Source organism: Moschus berezovskii, chromosome 24, assembly GCF_049115385.1.
Source record: "Moschus berezovskii isolate FMDL1 chromosome 24, NW_MosBer_1.0, whole genome shotgun sequence".
Lineage (NCBI taxonomy): Eukaryota > Metazoa > Chordata > Mammalia > Artiodactyla > Moschidae > Moschus > Moschus berezovskii.
Window position 1 is genome coordinate 55,566,895 of NC_142483.1, and position 21,529 is coordinate 55,588,423.

Genomic DNA, 21,529 nt, shown 5'->3' on the forward strand with positions numbered 1-21,529 from the left:
CTATGCGAGTAGCTTGCAGTCTCAAAAGCTTTTAAGTATTTCACAACCTTTTTATAACCTCCTAATATTTTTGTACAGTATGGAACCAGTTTAAAGAAACTTTATGTCCATCTACTAGGTTTTCTATGATTAAAGAACAAAAGAACCAAGTACAGAGGCCAAGTCATAAAACAGACTAGTTACAAATTTATTAGGATCTAATAAAGGAAACTTATTTGCTTTCTGCACTGAATATACTGTGTAGTATTCTTGGCTTATATCAACCTAAGTGTACAGGCAAATTGGGGAGTGGTTACAGCTTGTATAAAGGACTTGTTTTGGAATTAATGTGTTCACAGATCATTACAGCGAAAGTATCTGGAATAGCTGTAATTAAAAATTACCTTGAAAAAAAGTTAAAACTCTTCTGAAATAAGTAAATGTGAAAAATATTCCATTTATAAAGCTTATTATACACATCACCTCATGAAAGATAGTCAATATTTAGTGCTTGGCAAATAAAGTACTAGGAAAAAAAGACTGCAAGAGAACGGTTCAGCAGATATGTCTGTATGCTACACACTGTACAGCACAGCATACCCAACTCAGCTGAGAAAGAATGCTTATTCACTGTTAAAAGAAACCCATCTACATGAAGTAAATTATGGGTTAATATTTCAAAAGTTAAGTTGCCTTCCAAGCTGTCTGATCAGAGTTGACTACAGTACTAGGAAAAGGCTAAGAAGCTTAAGTAAATGTAATAGGAAGGACCAATGTATAAAGTTTCTGATGACCTCAAGCTAACAGAGAACTGGTTGCCAAGAGGATCCTGTGGAACAAACTCATCCAACAATGTACTTTCCAGACACATTAGTGTTGGACTAGAACTACTCTCAACGACATACGTGAATGCAAATGCAATAAAAGTAAATATGAACAAGAAATTCTATGTCACATATATTTGAACTGCCAATCATTTTGGTTGATGGTGTTCAAATACCAGTATGTTTCTCTTACAAATCAGTCCGTGTAGATGCACAAAGAGTCAAGGAGTCAGAATTAGGGGGAATGGGAACATGGTCATTTTGTGACCTTGAAGAACTATTGTTGTTTGTTATTCAATCACTAAGTCCTGTCCAACTCTTTGTGACTCTATGGACTACAATGTGCCAGGCTTCCCTGTCACTATTTCCTTCAGTTTGCTCAAATTCATGTCCATTGAGTTGGTGAAGCTATCCAACCATCTCACCCCCTGTTGCCCTCTTCTTTTGCCTTCAATCTTTCCCAGCATCAGGGTCTTTTCCATTGAGCTGGCTCTTCACATCAGGTGGCAAAATTATTGAAGCTTCAGTTTCAGTATCAGTCCCTCCAATGAATATTCAGGATTGATTTTCTTTTAGGATTGACTGTTTGCTCTCCCTGCAGCCCAAGGGACTCTCAAGAGTCTTCTCCAACACCACAGTTCAAAAGCATCAATTCTTTGGTGCTCAGCTTTCTTCATGGTCCAACTCTCACATCCACACATGACTAACTGGAAAAACCATAGCTTTGACCAGAAAGACTTTTGTCAGTAAAGTGATATATCTGTTTTTTAATACACTGTCTAGGTTTGTCATAGCTTTCCTTCCAAAGAACAAGTGTCTTTCATTTCATGGCTGCAGTCACTATCCACAGTGATTTTAAAGCCCAAGAAAATCTGTTACTGTTTCCACTTTTCCAGGTATATTCAAAAACAGACAAAATTCAACTCAGTGAATTTTAAGTATCTAATTGGCTTTATTAATGATTCACAAGTTGGGCCACATCACTAATTTAGCCAAGTAGAAAGGAGCTCCAAAGAACCACAGTAAGGGAAAGATGTTTATAGGCAAGACAAGGAGTTCGTAACCAAAAAAGCCTTTCAGGCTTAGGTAACCTACCTGTGGGGGAGGGAAAGGGTCTTTGTGGCAGATTCCCTCCTCTTTCTTTGGGCAGTGGGGGTTAAATCTGCTAATATTATTTCAGTGGTTTCATGCAGCTACACAGGCATTCACTGCCATTAGGTAAAGAAAACTATAAAGAAGTGGTACACTAGAGTTCAAGTTAATAAAAAAAAGTGATGGAGATGGGTTCAAGAAAAAGAAACTCAATCTCAAGAATCATAAAGAAGGCCAGGTGGGACTTTAACTTGCAAACACATTACTTTGTAAATATGAGTTAGTGTCAAACAAATCTCAATAGAAACAGACAAGTTCTCCACAATATTTTACCTATAAATATTCCTCTATCCAAACTAACCTCATTTATACCTGCTTACATGCACTGATGATTCAAAACTAATAAACGTGATACATGCAATAATCTGAAGATAACCATTTTCTTTTAGGAGAACTTGATTCATGTCTACTATTTTATCTTTTTTGGATCAATGATACTGAGATTTTTACATAGAGGGATGTATGTTCTGCTTCATAGTACTCTTTCAGTTCAGTTCAGTTCAGTCGCTCAGTCGTGTCCGACTCTCCGCGACCCCATGAATCACAGCACGCCAGGCCTCCCTGTCCATCACCAACTCCCAGAGTACACTCAAACTCATGTCCACAGAGTCGGTGATGCCATCAAGCCATCTCATTCTCTGTCGTCCCCTTCTCCTCCAACCTTTCCCAGCATCAGAGTCTTTTCCAGTGAGTCAACTCGTCGCATGAGGTGGCCAAAGTATTGCAGTTTCAGCTTTAGCATCAGTCCCTCCAATGAACATCCAGGATTGATCTCCTTTAGAATGGACTGGTTGGATCTCCTTGCAGTATAAGGGACTCTCAAGAGTATTCTCCAACACCACAGTTCAAAAGCATCGATTCTTTGGCGATCAGCCTTCTTCACAGTCCAACTCTCACATCCATACATGACCACGGGAAAAACCATTGCCTTGACTAGACAGACCTTGGTTGGCAAAGTAATGTCTCTGCTTTTTAATATGCTATCTAGGTTGGTCATAACTTTCCTTCCAAGGAGCAAGTGTCTTTTAATTTCATGGCTGCAATCAGCATCTGCAGTGATTTTGGAGCCCAAAAAAATAAAGTCTGACACTGTTTCCACTGTTTTTCCATCACACAAATATTTCCACTGTTAAAGGCCCCAAATGGAGTCAGCAGTGCTGAAGTTCAAGACTCAATACCTACTCCTAACTGCAGTCACAACCTTCCCCAGGAATACTATTCTACTAGGTCAACATGGAATGTTCTGTCAGACAAATGAGGTAATTCTTTCTAACCCCCACTGCCCAAAGAAAGAAGAGGGTATCTGCCACAAAGACCCTTTCCCTCCCCCACAGGTAGGTTACCTAAGCCTAAAAGGCTTTTTTGGTTACGAACTCCTTGTCTTGCCTATAAAAATCTTTCTCTTACTGTGGTTCTTTGGAGCTCCTTTCTACTTGGCTAGATTAGTGATGCGGCCCAACTTATGAATCATTAATAAAGCCAATTAGATACTTAAAATTCACTCAGTTGAATTTGTTAAAAAAAAAATTCCAAGTTCATCTTGCTTAATATTGCCCTTCTTTCTGAACTTGTAAAATTAGACATACATCACCATACCTCAACTTAAATCCCATTTACAAACCCATGTTTTAAAACACAGAAAATATGAATTAGAAATACATATTAAGAAACAGTTAAACTGGAAAAAATAGTAAAGTAACCCTCAATTCTTAAACCATTCTCCAATGCAAAATAAAAACGTTTTTTCTCGAATCTTTGTACCGTATGTTTAAATATTATCTCTTTAATTCATTCAAATATTAAGTTATGGTCTATTATGGTCAAGACATTCTAAAAATACAATCCAACCTTCTAAGAATCAGATATCTAATTTGGAAAATCAAAGATGTACACAAATTACCACAATACAATGGAGCAAGTATATGAGATATTGGTGGAAAAAACCCTGGCTCTGTAATAAGAACTTAGAGGGGGAGAGCTCTCTGCTTCTTGACCTGGACGTTGAAGAGGCACATAACACCACCTGCACCATTCTCTGACATTCTCAAAAACTCAACAGCTCACGCACAAAGCAATCATTCTCTACCAGTTCTTCCTCCAGACTCTGAAACCTGACCAAACTATGGTCTACATCTTCACAACCTTCTATCCATCTATCTTAACCTACATTTTTTTACCCTTTAAACCAGAATAAAGCTTTCTTTCCATCAAAGTAATAAGTTCTAAGAAAACAAACAAGACCAAAAGTGTGGTAAATCATTCATTACATCATGACAATGTTACCACACTGCCATCCTGTGGAAGTATCAGTTCAGTTCAGTCGCTCAGTTGTGTCCGACTCTCCGCGACCCCATGAACCACAGCACACCAGGCCTCCCTGTCGATCATCAACTCCCGGAGTTCACTCAAACTCATGTCCATCGAGTCGGTGATGCCATCCAGCCATCTCATTCTCTGTCGTCCCGTCTCCTCCCACCCCCAATCCCTCCTAGCATCAGACTCTTTTCCAGTGAGTCAACTCGTTGCATGAGGTGGCCAAAGTATTGGAGTTTCAGCTTTAGCATCAGTCCTTCCAATGAACACCCAGGATTGATCTCCTCTAGAATGGACTGGTTGGATCTCCTTGCAGTATAAGGGACTCTCACGAGTCTTCTCCAGCACCACAGGTCAAAAGCATCAATTCTTTGGCGATCAGCTTTCTTCACAGTCCAACTCTCACATCCATACATGACCACGGGAAAAACCATAGCCTTGACTAGACGGACCTTTGTTGGCAAAGTAATGTCTCTGCTTTTTAATATGCTATCTAGGTTGGTCATAACTTTCCTTCCAAGGAGTAAGCGCCTTTTAATCTCATGGCTGCAATCAGCATCTGCAGTGATTTTGGAGCCCAAAAAAATAAAGTCTGACACTGTTTCCACTGTTCTTCCATCTATTTCCCATGAAGTGATGGGACCAGATGCCATGATCTTCGTTTTCTAAGTTAGCGGCAATTTACTCCTGCAGATCAAACTTCCAATGTGTTAGAAATCCCCTCAGATTATCATTAGGAAGATATATACAAAGTCTGGTAGCTTATTTTTAAACAAAGAAAATCTCTTTGATTTGGGACAAATAGTTCTAAAATAGAACCTAAACATCTTTTCACTTTTACAGTACTTTTTTTCCCCAAGGGTATTGGGTGGGACTAGATTGACATAGAAAAGAAACAAACCACTGTTCTTGGCTTAAGGTGCACAAATGAGCTGGTCTGTAAAATACAAGGCACCAAAAGGCCTGATTCGAGTATGAAAGAAATGCCCAGTTTTCAAGAAGCTCTTGCTGTTCCCCAAAATAACCTTCAAGTACTTTCTTTCTCCCTGACGAAACATCACAACTTAAGTTGACAGCACCCTTCATGTTTTTAAAGTACTACTGTACATTCCTTTATGTAAATAAAGTTAGAAAAGGTTTTGTGAATATTATATTCCAGTTAACTCTAATATACCATGTAATCACCTTAGCATTCGCTCTATCTCCTGGGTGATATTTAACAGAAAGGGCTGGCAAAACACTCCTTTGCCATTTCTTCTCTCTCAACCACAACAGCACTAACCAAAAGAAACAGAAAATACTTTAAAATTCAACCAGTTTTGCTTTATTATTCATAAATATGATTAATGGCTTACAAGACTGTTGAAATCTTTAATTAATAAAGATATTTTACTGCTTGATTACTGTGAATGCCGATAAATAAAGGGAGTGAAAGATGGGAAGGAACATACATGAAATTATAGCTTACAAGAACGCCCTCCCCAAAAAAACCAAAAGAAACAAACAAAAACCCTCCACGGATTCTTCTTGACCAGCAGAGAGAACTATAATGACTAACTTAACAGACACACAAGAGAAAAAATAATTTTTCTTTCAAGGATGTGGTTCATTATAAACTGTATTGAATGAATCTTTTAAACTATTTTATAAGCTCAATTTGTAAAAGCCGGAAGACGTGACTTGTGCAAAACATCTGAATGGAGACACAATGACAATTTTTAAAAATAGCAAATATACCTAGTACTGATACTTAAAATTAAATCAAGCATAGGATAGCAGAAAGAACAACGAAGAAATATAATTTAAAACTGTAAGATGCTCCTCCTTGGTAAATTCTAGCGCTAAACAGAAACGAGGAGGGTAGGAAAGTTAGACTTTGCTAATCTAACTTCACTTCCTTTAGCTCTTCTTCCACTTCCTGATTCAAGGGCATTTCACAAAGGTCTACCCCTCAATCTTCTCCCTAACTCTGTTCTCCTGACCACTACATTTTTAGGGCCCTAAGTTTTTAAAATTAAACAAAGAAACTCAGTTCTTCCCCATAACCATTTAATTTAAAAATGTTTTTTCCTTATACCGTTCCAAAACAAAAAGTTCCGAGTTATTGTTTAATCCATCATCTTTTCTGGATTCCAATGCTGGCTTACAGTGTTTTCAGGGTAATGAGATATATATCACATGTTGATATATTTTCACAGTAAGGTATTTATTTATATGGTAGGCAACACAGCTACAGTAGTTTTTTGCATCACAGGGTATGGAGCCAAAAATCTACATTTAGGCTTCAGCTCCATTACTAGCTACATGATCCTGAGCAAATTATGTCTTCTCTTGTTTAACAGGACCTATCCTCAAGGTGAGGTTAAAAAGAGTAAACGAGTTCAATACATGCAAAGAACTTAGGACAGTTCATGGTGTATAAGAACCACCTGATATAGACATATGTACTATTTCACTGGTGATTGTTATAAAGTATGCTGAAGTGGGTATAAACCTAATTAGCAGATTATAACTTTTTTTTAAGACAGATACATACAAAAAAAAAAACCCACCCTTTTAAAATTTTAGTACCACTGAGTGGTTATTATAGTCACAAAGATGTGTGACTATCAGTTCAGTTCAGTTCAGTTCAGTTCAGTCGCTCAGTCGTGTCCGACTCTCCGCGACCCCATGAATCACAGCACGCCAGGCCTCCCTGTCCATCACCAACTCCCGGAGTACACTCAAACTCATGTCCACAGAATCGGTGATGCCATCCAGCCATCTCATTCTCCATCGTCCCCTTCTCCTCCCGCCCCCAACCTTTCCCAGCATCAGAGTCTTTTCCAGTGAGTCAACTCGTCTCATGAGGTGGCCAAAGTATTGGAGTTTCAGCTTTAGCATCAGTCCCTCCAATGAACATCCAGGATTGATCTCCTTTAGAATGGACTGGTTGGATCTCCTTGCAGTATAAGGGACTCTCAAGAGTCTTCTCCAACACCACAGTTCAAAAGCATCGATTCTTCGGCGATCAGCTTTCTTCACAGTCCAACTCTCACATCCATACATGACCACGGGAAAAACCATTGCCTTGACTAGACGGACCTTGGTCGGCAAAGTAATGTCTCTGCTTTTCAATATACTATCAAGGTTGGTCATAACTTTCCTTCCAAGGAGCAAGCGTCTTTTAATTTCATGGCTGCAATCAGCATCCGCAGTGATTTTGGAGCCCAAAAAAACAAAGTCTGACACTCTTTCCACTGTGTGACTATCACCACTATTTAATTCTAGGACATTTCTTCCCCTCTCCCAGAAGAAACCCCGTATCTATTAAGCTGTCACTCTAGTCCCCAAACCCTTGGCTAAACCAACTTTATATCTCTAACCTGCTTGCTGTCTTTATGGATTTGACACCTCTGGACATTTTATACAGAAAGAATTCTACAATATATGGCCTTTTGTGTCTGGTTTATTTTACTAAGCAATGTTTTCAAGGTTCACAATGCAGCTTGTATCACCTTTATTCCTTTTCACTACCGAACAACATTCCACTGTACCACACTTTATCCACATCGGTTGATGGACATTGGGTTGTCTTCAGTTTTTGGTTATTATGAATAACGAATGCTGCTAATGAACAGAAACATTACAAGTTTCTGTGTAAGTACATAATTTTCAGTTCTCTTAGGTATATAACAAGGAGTGGATTTGTGGGTCACAGTAATTTTATCATTAAGTTTTTGATAAACTGCCAAACTACTGCTGCTGCTGCTGCTGCTGCTAAGTCACTTCAGTCGTGTCCGACTCTGTGTGACCCCATAGACGGAAGCCCACCAGGCTCCCCCGTCCCTGGGATTCTCCAGGCAAGAACACTGGAGTGGGTTGCCATTTCCTTCTCCAATGTGTGAAAGTGAAAAGTGAAAGTGAAGTCGCTCAGTCGTGTCCGACCCTTAGCGACCCCACGGACTGCAGCCTACCAGGCTCCTCCATCCATGGGATTTTCTAGGCAATAGTACTGGAGTGGCTTGCCATTGCCTCTTGCCAAACTACTACTGTTTTCTAATCAAGTAAACAGCTTTATTATTTTGGTTAATGTTTTCCAACATTATTATAACAGAATTGTATTACTTTATTATAAAGACACTGGTTTCAGATGACAACTTCACTATGATTCAGTTCAGTTTGGTTCAGTCGCTCAGTCATGTCCGACTCTCCATGACCCCATGAATCACAATACGCCAGGCTTCCCTGTCCTTCACCAACTCCCGAAGTTCATTCAAACTCAGGTCCACAGAGTTGGTGATGCCATCCAGCCATCTCATTCTCTGTTGTCCCCTTCTCCTCCCGCCCCCAACCTTTCCCAGCATCAGAGTCTTTTCCAGTGAGTCAACTCGTCGCATGAGGTGGCCAGAGTATTGGAGTTTCAGCTTTAGCATCAGTCCTTCCAATGAACACCCAGGATTGATCTCCTCTAGAATGGACTGGTTGGATCTCCTTGCAGTCCAAGGGACTCTCAAGACTCTTCTCCAGCACCACAGGTCAAAAGCATCAATTCTTTGGCGATCAGCTTTCTTCACAGTCCAACTCTCACATCCATACATGACCACGGGAAAAACCATAGCCTTGACTAGACGGACCTTTGTTGGCAAAGTAATGTCTCTGCTTTTTAATATGCTATCTAGGTTGGTCATAACTTTCCTTCCAAGGAGTAAGCGTCTTTTAATTTCATGGCTGCAATCAGCATCTGCAGTGATTTTGCAGCCCAAAAAAGTCAAGTCTGACATTATTTCCACTGTTCTTCCATCTATTTCCCATGAAGTGATGGGACCAGATGCCATGATCTTTGTTTGCTGAATGTTGAGCTTCAAGCCAACCTTTTCACTCTCCTCTTTCACTTTCATCAAGAGGCTTTTGAGTTCCTCTTCACTTTCTGCCATAAGGGTGGTGTCATCTGCATACCTGAGGTTATTGATATTTCTCCCAGCAATCTTGATTCCAGCTTGTGCTTCTTCCAGCCCAGCGTTCCTCATGATGTACTCTGCATAGAAGTTAAATAAGCAAGGTGACAATATATAGCCTTGACGTACTCCTTTTCCTATTTGGAACCAGTCTGTTGTTCCATGTCCAGTTCTGACTGTTGCTTCCTGACCTGCATACAGGTTCCTCAAGAGGCAGGTCAGGTGGTCTGGTATTCCCATCTCTTTCAGAATGTTCCACAGTTTATTGTGATCCACACAGTCAAAGGCTTTGGCATAGTCAATGAAGCAGAAATAGATGTTTTTCTGGAACTCTCTTGCTTTCTCCATGATCCAGCGGATGTTGGCAATTTGATCTCTGGTGCCTCTGCCTTTTCTAAAACCTGCTTGAACATTTGGGAGTTCACAGTTCACATATTGCTGAAGCCTGGCTTGGAGAATTTTGAGCATGACTTTACTAGCGTGTGAGATGAGTTCAACTGTGCGGTAGTTTGAGCATTCTTTGGCATTGCCTTTCTTTAACCTATAAAAGTTGTGTCTCTATCATAGAAAATGAGTTCTAAGATTCAAGACACCATCTATTACTAAGCATCTTATTCTAAAGATGTGTTCTAAAACCTGCAGAGCAAATTAAAATCTTGCAGAGAAAACACTCAGTCTACACTATGGTCTGAATGTTTATAAATCCAATACCCGAGGAAAGGGTATTAGGAGGCAGCCTTTGGGAAATGATTAAGTAATGAAGTCACCAGGGAACAAGTACCCTTTTAAAAGAGGCCCTGGAGAGCTGGCTCATTCCTTCTACCATGTGGGGACAAAGACAGTATCAAGCTAAGAAACAGGAAAAGAGCCCTCAGAAGAATGTGAGCATTCTGGTGCCTTGATTTTAGACTATGCCTTGATTTTAGACTTTCTAGCTTCCAAATTGAGAAATAAATTTCTCTTGTTTATAAACTACCCAGTCTGTGGCATTTTTGTTATAGCAGCTTGAATGGACTAAGACAGTGTGCTGTACATTATTCAGAAAGGGCTTTCAGAAGCTCATTAAACTGTTAAGGATGCTCAGTCTCTTACAGTGGGTAAGGTGACTTAGAATAGTGTGTATATGTGTGTGTATATATAGTGCAATAGTGTGATTATAGTGTGTATATATCATTTCCCCAAATTAAAAAAAAAAGGCTGATAAACATTAAATCAAGATTTATTTCTGCAAAAACAAAACAAACTCATTAAGTTGATAATAACAACACTCTGGTAAAAATGCCTAACCCTCCTTATGAATACACAAAAGCAAAACACTGTAAAGTTAGCTTTATTACTCATGGGTAATACCAACCAAACAGAAATGTCTGACAATGAAAGAATGTATACGAAACACCTCTTAGAAGTTGACAGATATCAGAAGTCATCACTCACCTATGTAGACTCTTTTGCTGTATCTCTGCATCAGTAACAACACAAATACATGCAGTGGAATAAGGTTGATAATAAACACATAACCACCCCAAGCAGAGACCTATGAGTGAAGAAATGCTAAGTTAAAAAATTTACATATTTGCTTCTTAAAGTAGATAAATTCTGCCACTAAAGTCTAAACATAAACACTAGGATTTTCAGCAATTTTGAGATGCTTCAAAATAACCTATTTTTTCTATAACATACAAATAACCTACTTTTTATTTTTTATTGATAATTAAAACAACACAATCCCATAAATCCAATACACTTTCCTATATCCACTAGAGGAATGGTCAAATTAAATTAAACTTATTAAGAACATTCAGAACAGTTTGTGAATTGGTAATAAAAAGACTGTCACAGAGATACAGACTTTACAACACACATCCTAAACTTTTAAAAGCAATAAACCCTTTGCTCTCCCCCATTTTTTATGGTAAATACACTGCAAGAGACTTCACAGAGAGTAAGAACAATGGATGTTAACATCAGTCAACACCACAACTAAAAGGAATACTCAGATAATCTGGATACCCTTTGTGATACTCAAGATAAAAAGTGCTACCTGGAGTATAAATTTCTTCCTACTAATGGATACAAACCAGGATCCTAGTTTAATGTTTAGCCTGTATCACAAAGCTAGAAAAATTCTATTTATCAGACAGTTGAGTGTGTTCTGGTCTAAATTAATAAAGATCCTAAAGATTATGCTTATTCCAAACCAACAGAATTTATTATTTTTAAGAACATTCAATTCAATAATAATAATAAGGTCTGTCAAGATCAAAGTTCTTTCATGTGCTCTAATAATGAAAAGCTTGACAGAACCATTTGAATCAACATTCACCTTAGGAGACTATATGTTAACATACATTCTAACAATGCTATCTATCCCTGTCTAAAATATTTCAGAACCACTTATATAAGAAATTGCTTTTTGTTTACAATTCATATAACAATATCAGTTTACTGCTTCAGTCATGTGCTATTTTTTCACCAAAGACAACATTCCTCTGGTTGAGCTCCAGTTCTACCTGAAGGATTTCTGGTTATTTCTAAAATTTAAGTCTAAACTTAAAAGAGAGTAAGTTTGCTATTACTGAGCACAGCTTGTCTAGGACACATTAATTAGGCACATAATATGTCCTAACCTTTAACCACTTTAAAAGGGGCATGGATAATTTGGAAACACAAATTCCATGACATTTGTTTAACAACCAAAAAAAAGTTACCTAAGATTATCATTAATTTTCAGCATAAGAAAACCATATAGGCTGTGGTGTAAGAAGAAAGGCAGGAGATTAAAGAGGTGCTACTGAACTCCAGTCTAAAGTAACCTGTTGAAAAGACTATACAAGTAGTTCACAGGTTAACCCAGAGAATGTGACCATTATTTACAAAAAGTTGTACATCTGAAAGAAAAGTTTTTGTTTTCACTTGCTGCAAATATTATGTTTGAGAGGTTGAGTATTAGTCCTCCATCACCCATAAAGGAGAAGTCCATACAAGACCCTGAAGACAGGAGTAGGGAAGAAAGTGGTAGTATGGAAAAAGAATGCATTAAATAAAAGATCTTAAAGACTTCAGGAGAAAGGAAGTGGAGAACTGCCCTGGCTGAGTAGAGAAGGCACTGGTCTAGTTGCCAAAGACTTAGACCTATGTATTCAGTTTCAAGTATGAAAGTATGAAATCTTACCATATAGAAATACGACAAGCAGCAGCACATCGTCCAAAAAACTGACCCAGTTTTTACAGATTTTACCTAAAAAACAAACAAGCAACTGATATATAAAAATGTTTATAAATGTTCCTTTTGATTGAAAAAAGGTTAAGTGTTTAGTAAATTTGTATTATAAACAGCAAAAATTATTCTTTAAAAAGGGTAATGAGATTACACAGATACTTAGATCCACTTACTAACACTGGACAGTAGTCAGACATTTCAGGAATAGCTTTGATTTTTTTTTTTTAGTTATGTAGTTTTTAGTAAAAAGAATTATATGAAAAGGAACAATGTATATTTTTCCATTTTTTCTATTTTCTATCTTAAAATGATTAATATCAACAAATTAAGATTTTCAACTAAAGAATAAATTTGTTTAGTAATTCCACATTTTTATATGGCAGGTTTGCTTAGACCTAACACCTTAATCTGTGATTTTTCTTCATCTGAATGTGATCATCTATATATCAATATTAATTATGAACATTCATTTTTGAAAACAAATTAAGCTAGAAATTTTAAGACATCACAATCAGCATCTTCATTAAGTTTTTATTCTTAAATTTCTAGAAGACCTAATGTCAGTAAAACTCTCAATTACTCTCAACTGGAAAGACAACGTTCTGTAAACGAAGGTTTAAAAAGTTGACAAATGTCTATGGTCTAAAAAGAAACTAATCAAAGAGTTTATATGTTCGTCTGAAAGAGCAAAATACAGCACCTTCAGAAACAGAATTTAAAATTTTAAAAGCATAAGCTCTGAATACTTATGCCAAGAACAATGGGTCATCTTTAAGATGAATCAAGTGAATGTCCTAAAGAAATGATAGACATAAGGCCCATTATAAGCGATCCTGTATTAAAAGCTATCTTTATGTCCAGATATGATAGGAAGTACAACTTAACAGTATTATACAGAGCTTATTTCAGGAATTCTTTATTTTCAAAGTGACCGTATATTAGTACATTAAAACAAACCACAGGTGACATCAACCTTTGGGGAAATTGTAACAAAAAAGGAAGGGAAAGAGGAAGAAAAGAGAAAACATTCCTATTTCACACTTCAAGCTGCCTGAGACTTCTAATAGCCTACGAAACACTTCTGGGAATTCAGAATTCAGTGTTCCGAAACACTGCTCAGAATACAGTGCACGTGTATGCCAAAATATACTCCGATCTCCTCCCCCAAACCATGCCAACTTTGAAAAGGTTTCCCTTTGGACAGGGTAAAATAAAATGGGTCCTATTCTGAAATATGAATGGGGAGGGGATATATTAAAATATTAAAAAATTTTAAAGTGAGAAAATTATAATCTGGAAGTTTGTTTTATAACTTTATTCATAGACTGAAAGCCACTGAACTGTACACTTTGAAAGACTAAATTTTGTAGTATGTAAATTATTCTCAAAAAAAGTTTGTGCAGTGAAGCTAAAATAGTGCATAAAGGGAAACCTTATATTAGAAGTGTATGAGTGCTCAGCTGTGTCTGACTCTTTGCAGCCCTATGGACTATAGCCCGCCAGGCTTCTCTATCCATGGGATTTTCCAGAACACTGGAGTGGGTTGCCATTTCTACTTCCCAACCCAGGGATCAAACCCGCATCTCCTGAGTCTCCTGCACTGGTAGGTAGATTCTTTACCACTGAGCCACCACCTGGGAAGATTCCTTACATTAGAAGAGATGATCTCAAATGACTAATATAATGATCTAGAAAAATTAAAGCAAGAACTGAGAAATAAAATAATAAAAAGAGATACCATGTTCTAAGATGACTCTCAGAAGTATTATGCTGCATGAAGTAAGTCAGACATAAAGGGCCACCCCAAACTGTTTCTATAACATGGCATTCCAGAAAAGAAACTCCCAGAGATAATACAGACGGAAATCAGATCTGTGATTGCAAGTAATAACAGTTTAAGGACAAGGCTGATTACTAAGGCACAGGAAGAAACTTAAAATCCCACAACTACAGGATGCAAACCCACTCCAATACTCTTGCCTGAAAAATCCCATGGACGGAGGAGCCTGGTAGGCTACAGTCCATGGGGTCGCAAAGAGTCGGACATGACTGAGAGACTAAACTTTCCCTTTCACTTTCACGGTAAGCAGTACTGTTCTCAGTACTATTCTATCTGCATCACCTCTAGTTTGGGTGACAGCAACAATGGAAACAAACGGGGACTCACCCCTTCTGTGTTCCTACAATGCTCTGTACCTTTATATGAATTCGCTTACTGAAACCATATAAGTTTTTTTAACTTTGCAACAGGATTTTATTTTTGCTTTATATCCATTACAGTTTTGAAACCTAAAGAAATAAAAATTTTCCCTCAAATTTGTATGGGTATATAAGTATCACTTGTCTTTCATTTTATAACTGATGAAATAGACATGGAGGAGGTTTAAACAACTCCGAGAGACAGAACTGGAATTTAAACAAAGAGGAAGAAGATCCAAGAAAAACAAACAGTGAAACAAACTATATTTGAAACTATAATCAAAGACAGCTTTCCAGAAATAAAAATGAACAATATACTGTGTTGAAAGGGTTTACCATTATCAGGAGTATCAACTTTGGTACATATCTTACGAAATCTATTAGATTTCAATGCTATATAGGTAATAAAACAAAAAATAAAAAACTCATTATTTCTTCAGGAAAAAAAAAAGATGTTTCTTATGAAACAATAAAATTAGGTGAACAATAAGAAGCAAAATGATGATAGTACAACAATTTCAAAACTTTCAAGTAAAGAACAAATGACCTAGACCTTTCTATCTAGCCAAACTCTCCCATATGAGACTAGCGGTACCATGTAGAAAAAAAATGTGTAAACAATATTAAAACACAAAATACTATATATTAGTATATAAAATATATTACATACTTAATAATATGTAATACATAACAAAAGCCGTATATGAAAACTACAATGACTATATTCAATGGTGAAAGACTGAAGTTTTTCCTCTATGACCAGGAAGAAGACAAGGATGCCTGCTTTCACCACCTCTATTCAACACAGTACTTAAGTCCTACCCAGAGCAATGAGACAAGAAAAATAAATAAAAGGAATCCAAATTGGTTGGAAAGAAGTAAAATCACCCTTGTTCACAGATATGATCTCATATGGAGAAAGCCCCCCCACAAAACCTGCTAGAGCTAATAAATGAACTCATCAAAACAGCAGGATACAAGTCAACACAGGAAAAATAAATAAACAAACCCCACTGCATTTCTATACACTAACAAATAGTGATGCAAGAAGGATATTACAAAAAATTTCCAATAGCATCAAAAAGAATAAAATTAAACTAATGAAGTAGAAGACTTGTATGATGAAAACTGTAAAACACTGTTTAAAGAAAACAGAAATGGAAACACACCATGATTATTCATGGACTGGAAGATGACAATACTACCCAAAGTGATCTACACAGTCAATGCAATCCATATCAAAATCCGATGATTTTTTCTTTGCAGAAGTAAAAACGCCACCCTAAAATTCATATGGAATCTCAAGGGACCACTAGTAGCCAAAGGAACCCTGAAAAAGAACAAAGAGGACAAACACGTCCTGATTTGAAAACTTGCTACACAGCTAAAGTAATCAGTGTGGTGCTGGCATGAAGACACATACATGGAACAAAATAAAAAACTCACAGACTTCTGTATATATGGTCAAATGATTTTCAATAAGGGCGCCAAGTCTTTTCAATGGGGAACCACAGTCCCTTTAGTACACAGTGCTGAGCAAACTGGACATCAATGTACAAAATAATGAAGTTGGACCCTTACCAGCATATACAAAAACTAACTCAAATAGACCTAAATGTTAGACCTAAAATTGTAAAACTTTTAGAAACTACAGGGCAACAGCTTCATGACATGGGATCTGGCAGTACTCTCTTGGATAAGACACTAAAGGCACAGAAAAAATCACAGTCAAACTGGACTTCATGAAAAAATTCAATATTTGGTGACTCAAAAGAGTGAAAAAGACAAACTATAGGAGAAAACATTTGCAAATCATGTATCTTATAAAGGATTAATATTGGGAATGCATTGAGAACGCCTAACTCATCAATCCAAAACCAAACAATCCAATTCAAAAATGGGCAAGGAATTTGAGTAAACATTTCTCCAAAGATACACAAATGGCCATTAACCACATGAAAAGATGCTCAACATCACTGATTAGAAAAATGCAAATCAAAACTATAATGAGCTATTACCTCAAACCCATTAGGTAACAAAACAAACAAAGTGTTCATGTGGATGTGAAGAAATTAGAAACCTTATGTACTGCTAGTAGGAATGTAAAATAGTACAGCTGCTACAGAAAACAATATGGTGGTTTCTCAAAAAATTGCAACAGAACTAACACATGATCTGGCAATTTCACTTCTGGGTATAAGAACTGAAAGCAAGGTCTTAAAGAGATATCTGTATACCCATGTTAGCTAAAACATGGAAGCAACCAAAGTGTCCATCGACAAATGAATGGATAAACAAAAGGTGGTATATAGATACAATGGAATATTATTTTCAGCCATAAAAAAGGAAATTCTGACATATGCCACAGCATGGATGAATCTTGAGGACATTACACTAAGTGAAATAAACCAGTCACAAAGAGACAAAAACATGATTCCACGTATATGAAATACTTAAGAGCTGTCAAAAACATAGAGACAGAAAGCAGAATGGTAGTGGGTCAGGGGCTAGGGAAGGATAGGCAGACGACTGTATAACATCATGAATCTACTGAATGCTAAACACTACTGAATTCTACATTTACAAATAGTTAAGATGGTATATTTTATGTTACATATAATTTACCACAATTTAAAAAAACACAAAAAACTCAAAGCAACAACCATGAGATACCACTTCATACCAACAGTCAAGTAAAACAAACAAAAAAAACTAGGGGGAAAAAAGTTTTGGTGAGGATCAGGAGAAATTAAAATCCTCATACACTACCAGTGGAAATGTAAAAGGGGGACACCACTGCGGGAAATAATCTGGCAAATACACCAATTCCACTCTTACGTATATATGGAAGAAAAATGAAAAAATATATATGTCCACACAAAAACGAGTACACAAATGTCACTAGGAGTATTACCCCTAATAGTTAGTACTTGAAAACAACTCAATGTCCATCAGCTAATGGATTTTAAACATGTGGTAGATATACAATGGGTTGAAAGGGAAAATGTTACTCGCTCAATCACGTCCAACTCTTTTGAGACCCCATGGACTGTAGCCTGCCAGGCTCCTCTGTCTATGGAATTCTCCAGGCAAGAATACTGGCGTGGGTTCCCATTCCCTTCTCCAGAGGATCTTTCCAACCTGGGGATCGAACCCAGGTCTCCTGTATTGGAGGCAGATTCTTTACTATCTAAGCCATCAGGGAAGCCATACAATGCAATTCAATTGGTTATTCAGCCACAAAAAAGAAATACTGTTACATGTCAAAAATACCAAAGATTATGCTAAGTGAATGAATTTTTTTATGTGGATTTCACCTACATGAAATGTCCAGAATAGTAAGTCTTCAAACAGAAATTAAAAAATAAGGAATGGTGAGGTTCAAGATTTCCTTAGGGGGTATAAAATGTTCTGCAAGTAAACAGAGGATACTAAAAGCCACTGAATTGTACACTTTAGAATGGTTGAAAGTGAATTTATGTCACGAATTTTGTCTCAATTTCTTAAATTTTTAAATGATGAAAGGTAATTAACATGCCAGTTAAGGCACTACTACAATGGTTCAGACTCATGCTATTTTTAAAAGAATAAAAAAATATTTAAACAGTAACACTTTTGCATTTCATAAAAGCATGAAAAAATTTAAACTATGACAAAACGCAAATAACAGTAATACCTGGGTGATGGTTTCGTTACATTAGTTTTATATGTTTTTAAATTTCTAACAGAATACATTATTTTAAAAATTTATTACCAAAGGTTTCAAACATATAGAAGAGTAGAGAATAATAGCCATCCAGACTTCCAAATGCAAATAAAACATATTTGCTCTGGACGATTTTATTAAAAAAATTTTTTAACAGATATAGTTGAACCTCCCCCTTCATACTTCCCTCCCCAGTATCACTCACCCATACTCAAGAGTAACCACTATCATAAAGTTGGTATATATGATAGATAAATGCCATATTTTTATACTTTCATTATAAATAAGTATAAACTGACAATATACAATATAGTCTGTACTATTTAAAATTACTGTATGTATTCTACCTCAATTAATTTTTCCACTTGGCATTATACTATCAAGATCCAGACATATATATTGTCAAAATATATACTTAATATATGTTAAATACTACTTATTAGCTAAAAGACCTCAAAAGGTATAGCATACATGTAATGGAAGTACCAGGAGAGGAACAGAATATTTGAAACAATAAAACTGATAATTTCCCCTAAATAAAGTCAGAAACCAAACTAACTACAGATTCAGAAAGCTCAAATGTTAAGCTATAAATGCCAGAAGAACCAACCACACCTAGACGTATCTTTTTCAAACTACAGAAAATCAATGATAATGAAAAAACCCTAAAAGAAGCCAGAGGTCAAGATACCTTACCTCTAGAAGGAAAAGGATAATGATCACATGACTTCTATTCAGAAATCATGCAAGCAAAACGAGATTAGAGTGAAATATGTAAGAACTGAGAAAGAAAGAAAGAAAGAAAAAAAAACAATCTAGAAATTTGGGCCTGGTGAAATTATACTTCAAGACTTTCTCAGATAAATGAAAATTGAGGAAATTTATTGCAGACTTGTCTTACAATAAATGCTAGAAGTTCTTTAACAAGAAGGAAAATAACATAGATCTGAATCTAAAGAAAGGAATAGCATCAGAATAAGTGAAGGGAAATTAAAAACTTTTAGTTTTCTTATTCTTAGTTGATTCAACAGATAAGTTTATTGAAAATAATAATACCAACAATGCAATCTATTATGTATGTATTACATATGAGTGTACTGACAGTAATGACACAAGGGACTAAAGGGAGGCATTAGGATTATTTTGTTACTATAAAGTACTCACACTGCCTAGAAAGTGGTACATGCAGAGTTCAGATATATTGCAGGTTTAGTTCCAGACCACTACAATAAACTGAATATTGTAGTAAAGCCAGTCATACAAATTTGTTTCCCAAGGCATATAAAAGATACGTTTACACTAAGCTGGAGTCTATTATGAGCTTCTAAGTTTAGTTGCTAAGTCATGTTTCTTTTGCTAACCCCATGTACTGTAGCCCACCAGGCTCCTCTGTCCATGGGATTTCCCACACAAGAATACTGGAGTGGGTTGCCATTTCCTTCTCCAGGGGATCTTCCTGACCCAGGGATCGAACCTGCAACTCCTGCACTGGCAGGTGGATTCTTTAGCACTGAGCCACCTGGAAAGTCCCCAATATTAAGAGTACATTATGTTTAATAAAACAACACATAATACTTTAAAGAATACTTTATTGCTAAAAAATGCTAACCATCATATGAACCTTTAGGGAGTTATAATCGTTTTGCCATGGTAACATCAAAAATCTGATTATAGATCACTGTGGCAAATATAATAATGAAAAAGTTTGAAATATTGTGAGAAAAACCAAAATATGACAGACATGAAGTGAGCAAATGTCTAGTGCTGACAGATTCACTTGATGCAGGGTTGCCACAAACCAATTTGTAAAAATGCAGTATTTGTGAAGTGCATTAAAACGAGGTATGCCTGCATAGTATTCTTTGAAAGTGAACTTGAATCAGCTGTGTATGTCTGCTGCAAACTCTATGGCAACCACTATAAACAGTTTAAAAAAGCATAACCGGTGTGCCAGAAACAGAGAGAAAGCAGAACACATGAAATGCACAGTTCAAACTACAAAAGGCAGAAAAAGCATAAAGAACAAAAGCAAAACAAAGAACAAGGGTATCAAACAGAAAACAGTAACATATGTGGTAAATATTAAACCAACTATAGTCAAGAATCACTTTGAAAGTCAATGGTCTAAATGCACAAATTAAAAAACAAATTGTCAGGGTGCATCAAAAACCAAGACCCAACTATATGTTGTCTACAAGAAACCCACTTTGAATACAAAGATACAGGGCCTCATGTTGTGGTCCCGTGGTTAAAAATTCACCTGTCAATGCAGGGGACATAGGTTCGACCCCTGGTCTGGGAACTAAGATCCCACTGAGCCCAAGTGCCACAACTACTGAAGCCTGAATGTCCTAGATCTCGTGCTCTGCAAGAAGTCCACACACCACAACTAAAGAAAGCCCACACGCAGCAGTGAAGACTACCATGTGCCACAACGGAGATCCAGGGCAGTGAAAAATAAATAATCTTTATAAAGATTTAAAAAACTCTGAAGTATATTTAAAGATACTTATATGCAGAGCACATCATGCAAGATGTTGGGCTGAATGAAGCACAAGCTGGAATCAAGACTGCCAGGAGAAATATCACTAACCTCAGATATGCAGATGACACCATCCTTATGGCAGAAAGCAAAGAACTAAAGAGCCTCTTGATGAAAGTGAAAGAGGAGAGTGAAAAAGCTGGCTTAAAACTCAACATTCAAAAAACTAAGATCATGGCATCCAGTCCCATCTCTTCGGCTCCAAAATCACTGCAGACGGTGACTCCAGCCATGAAATTAAGATGCTTGCTCCTTGGAAGAAAAGCTATGACCAATCTAGACAGCATATTAAAAAGCAGAGACATTACTTTGCTGACAAAGGTCCATTTAGTCAAGGCTACGGCTTTTCTAGTAGTCATTATGGATGTGAGAGTTGGAAAAGAAAGCTGAGCACCGAAGAATTGATGCTTTTGAACTGTGGTGTTGGAGAAGACTCTGGAGAATCCCTTGGACTGCAAGGAGATCCAACCAGTCCTTCCTAAAGGAAATCAGTCCTAAATATTCATTGGAAAAAATGATGCTGAAGCTCCAATCCTTTGGCCACTTGATGCGAAGAACTGACTCATTAGAAAAGACCCTGATGCTGGGAAAGATTGAAGGCAGAAGGAGAAGGGGTGACAGAGGACAAGATGTTTGGATGGCATCAGCAACTCGATG

The 21,529-nt window shown here is 36.9% G+C and overlaps 1 protein-coding gene across 1 annotated transcript in view; it reads right to left on the bottom strand.

Annotated features, from left to right (window-relative positions):
* STT3B (STT3 oligosaccharyltransferase complex catalytic subunit B) overlaps positions 1-21,529 on the bottom strand; it is a 109,483-nt gene that overhangs the window by 24,272 nt on the left and 63,682 nt on the right. The window contains exons 4-5 of the mRNA XM_055414755.2: positions 12,378-12,443; positions 10,640-10,739 (exon numbers count right to left, since the gene is read on the bottom strand). Of these exons, the coding sequence (XP_055270730.1) occupies positions 10,640-10,739; positions 12,378-12,443 (166 nt within the window). The remainder of the gene's footprint in view (positions 1-10,639; positions 10,740-12,377; positions 12,444-21,529) is intronic.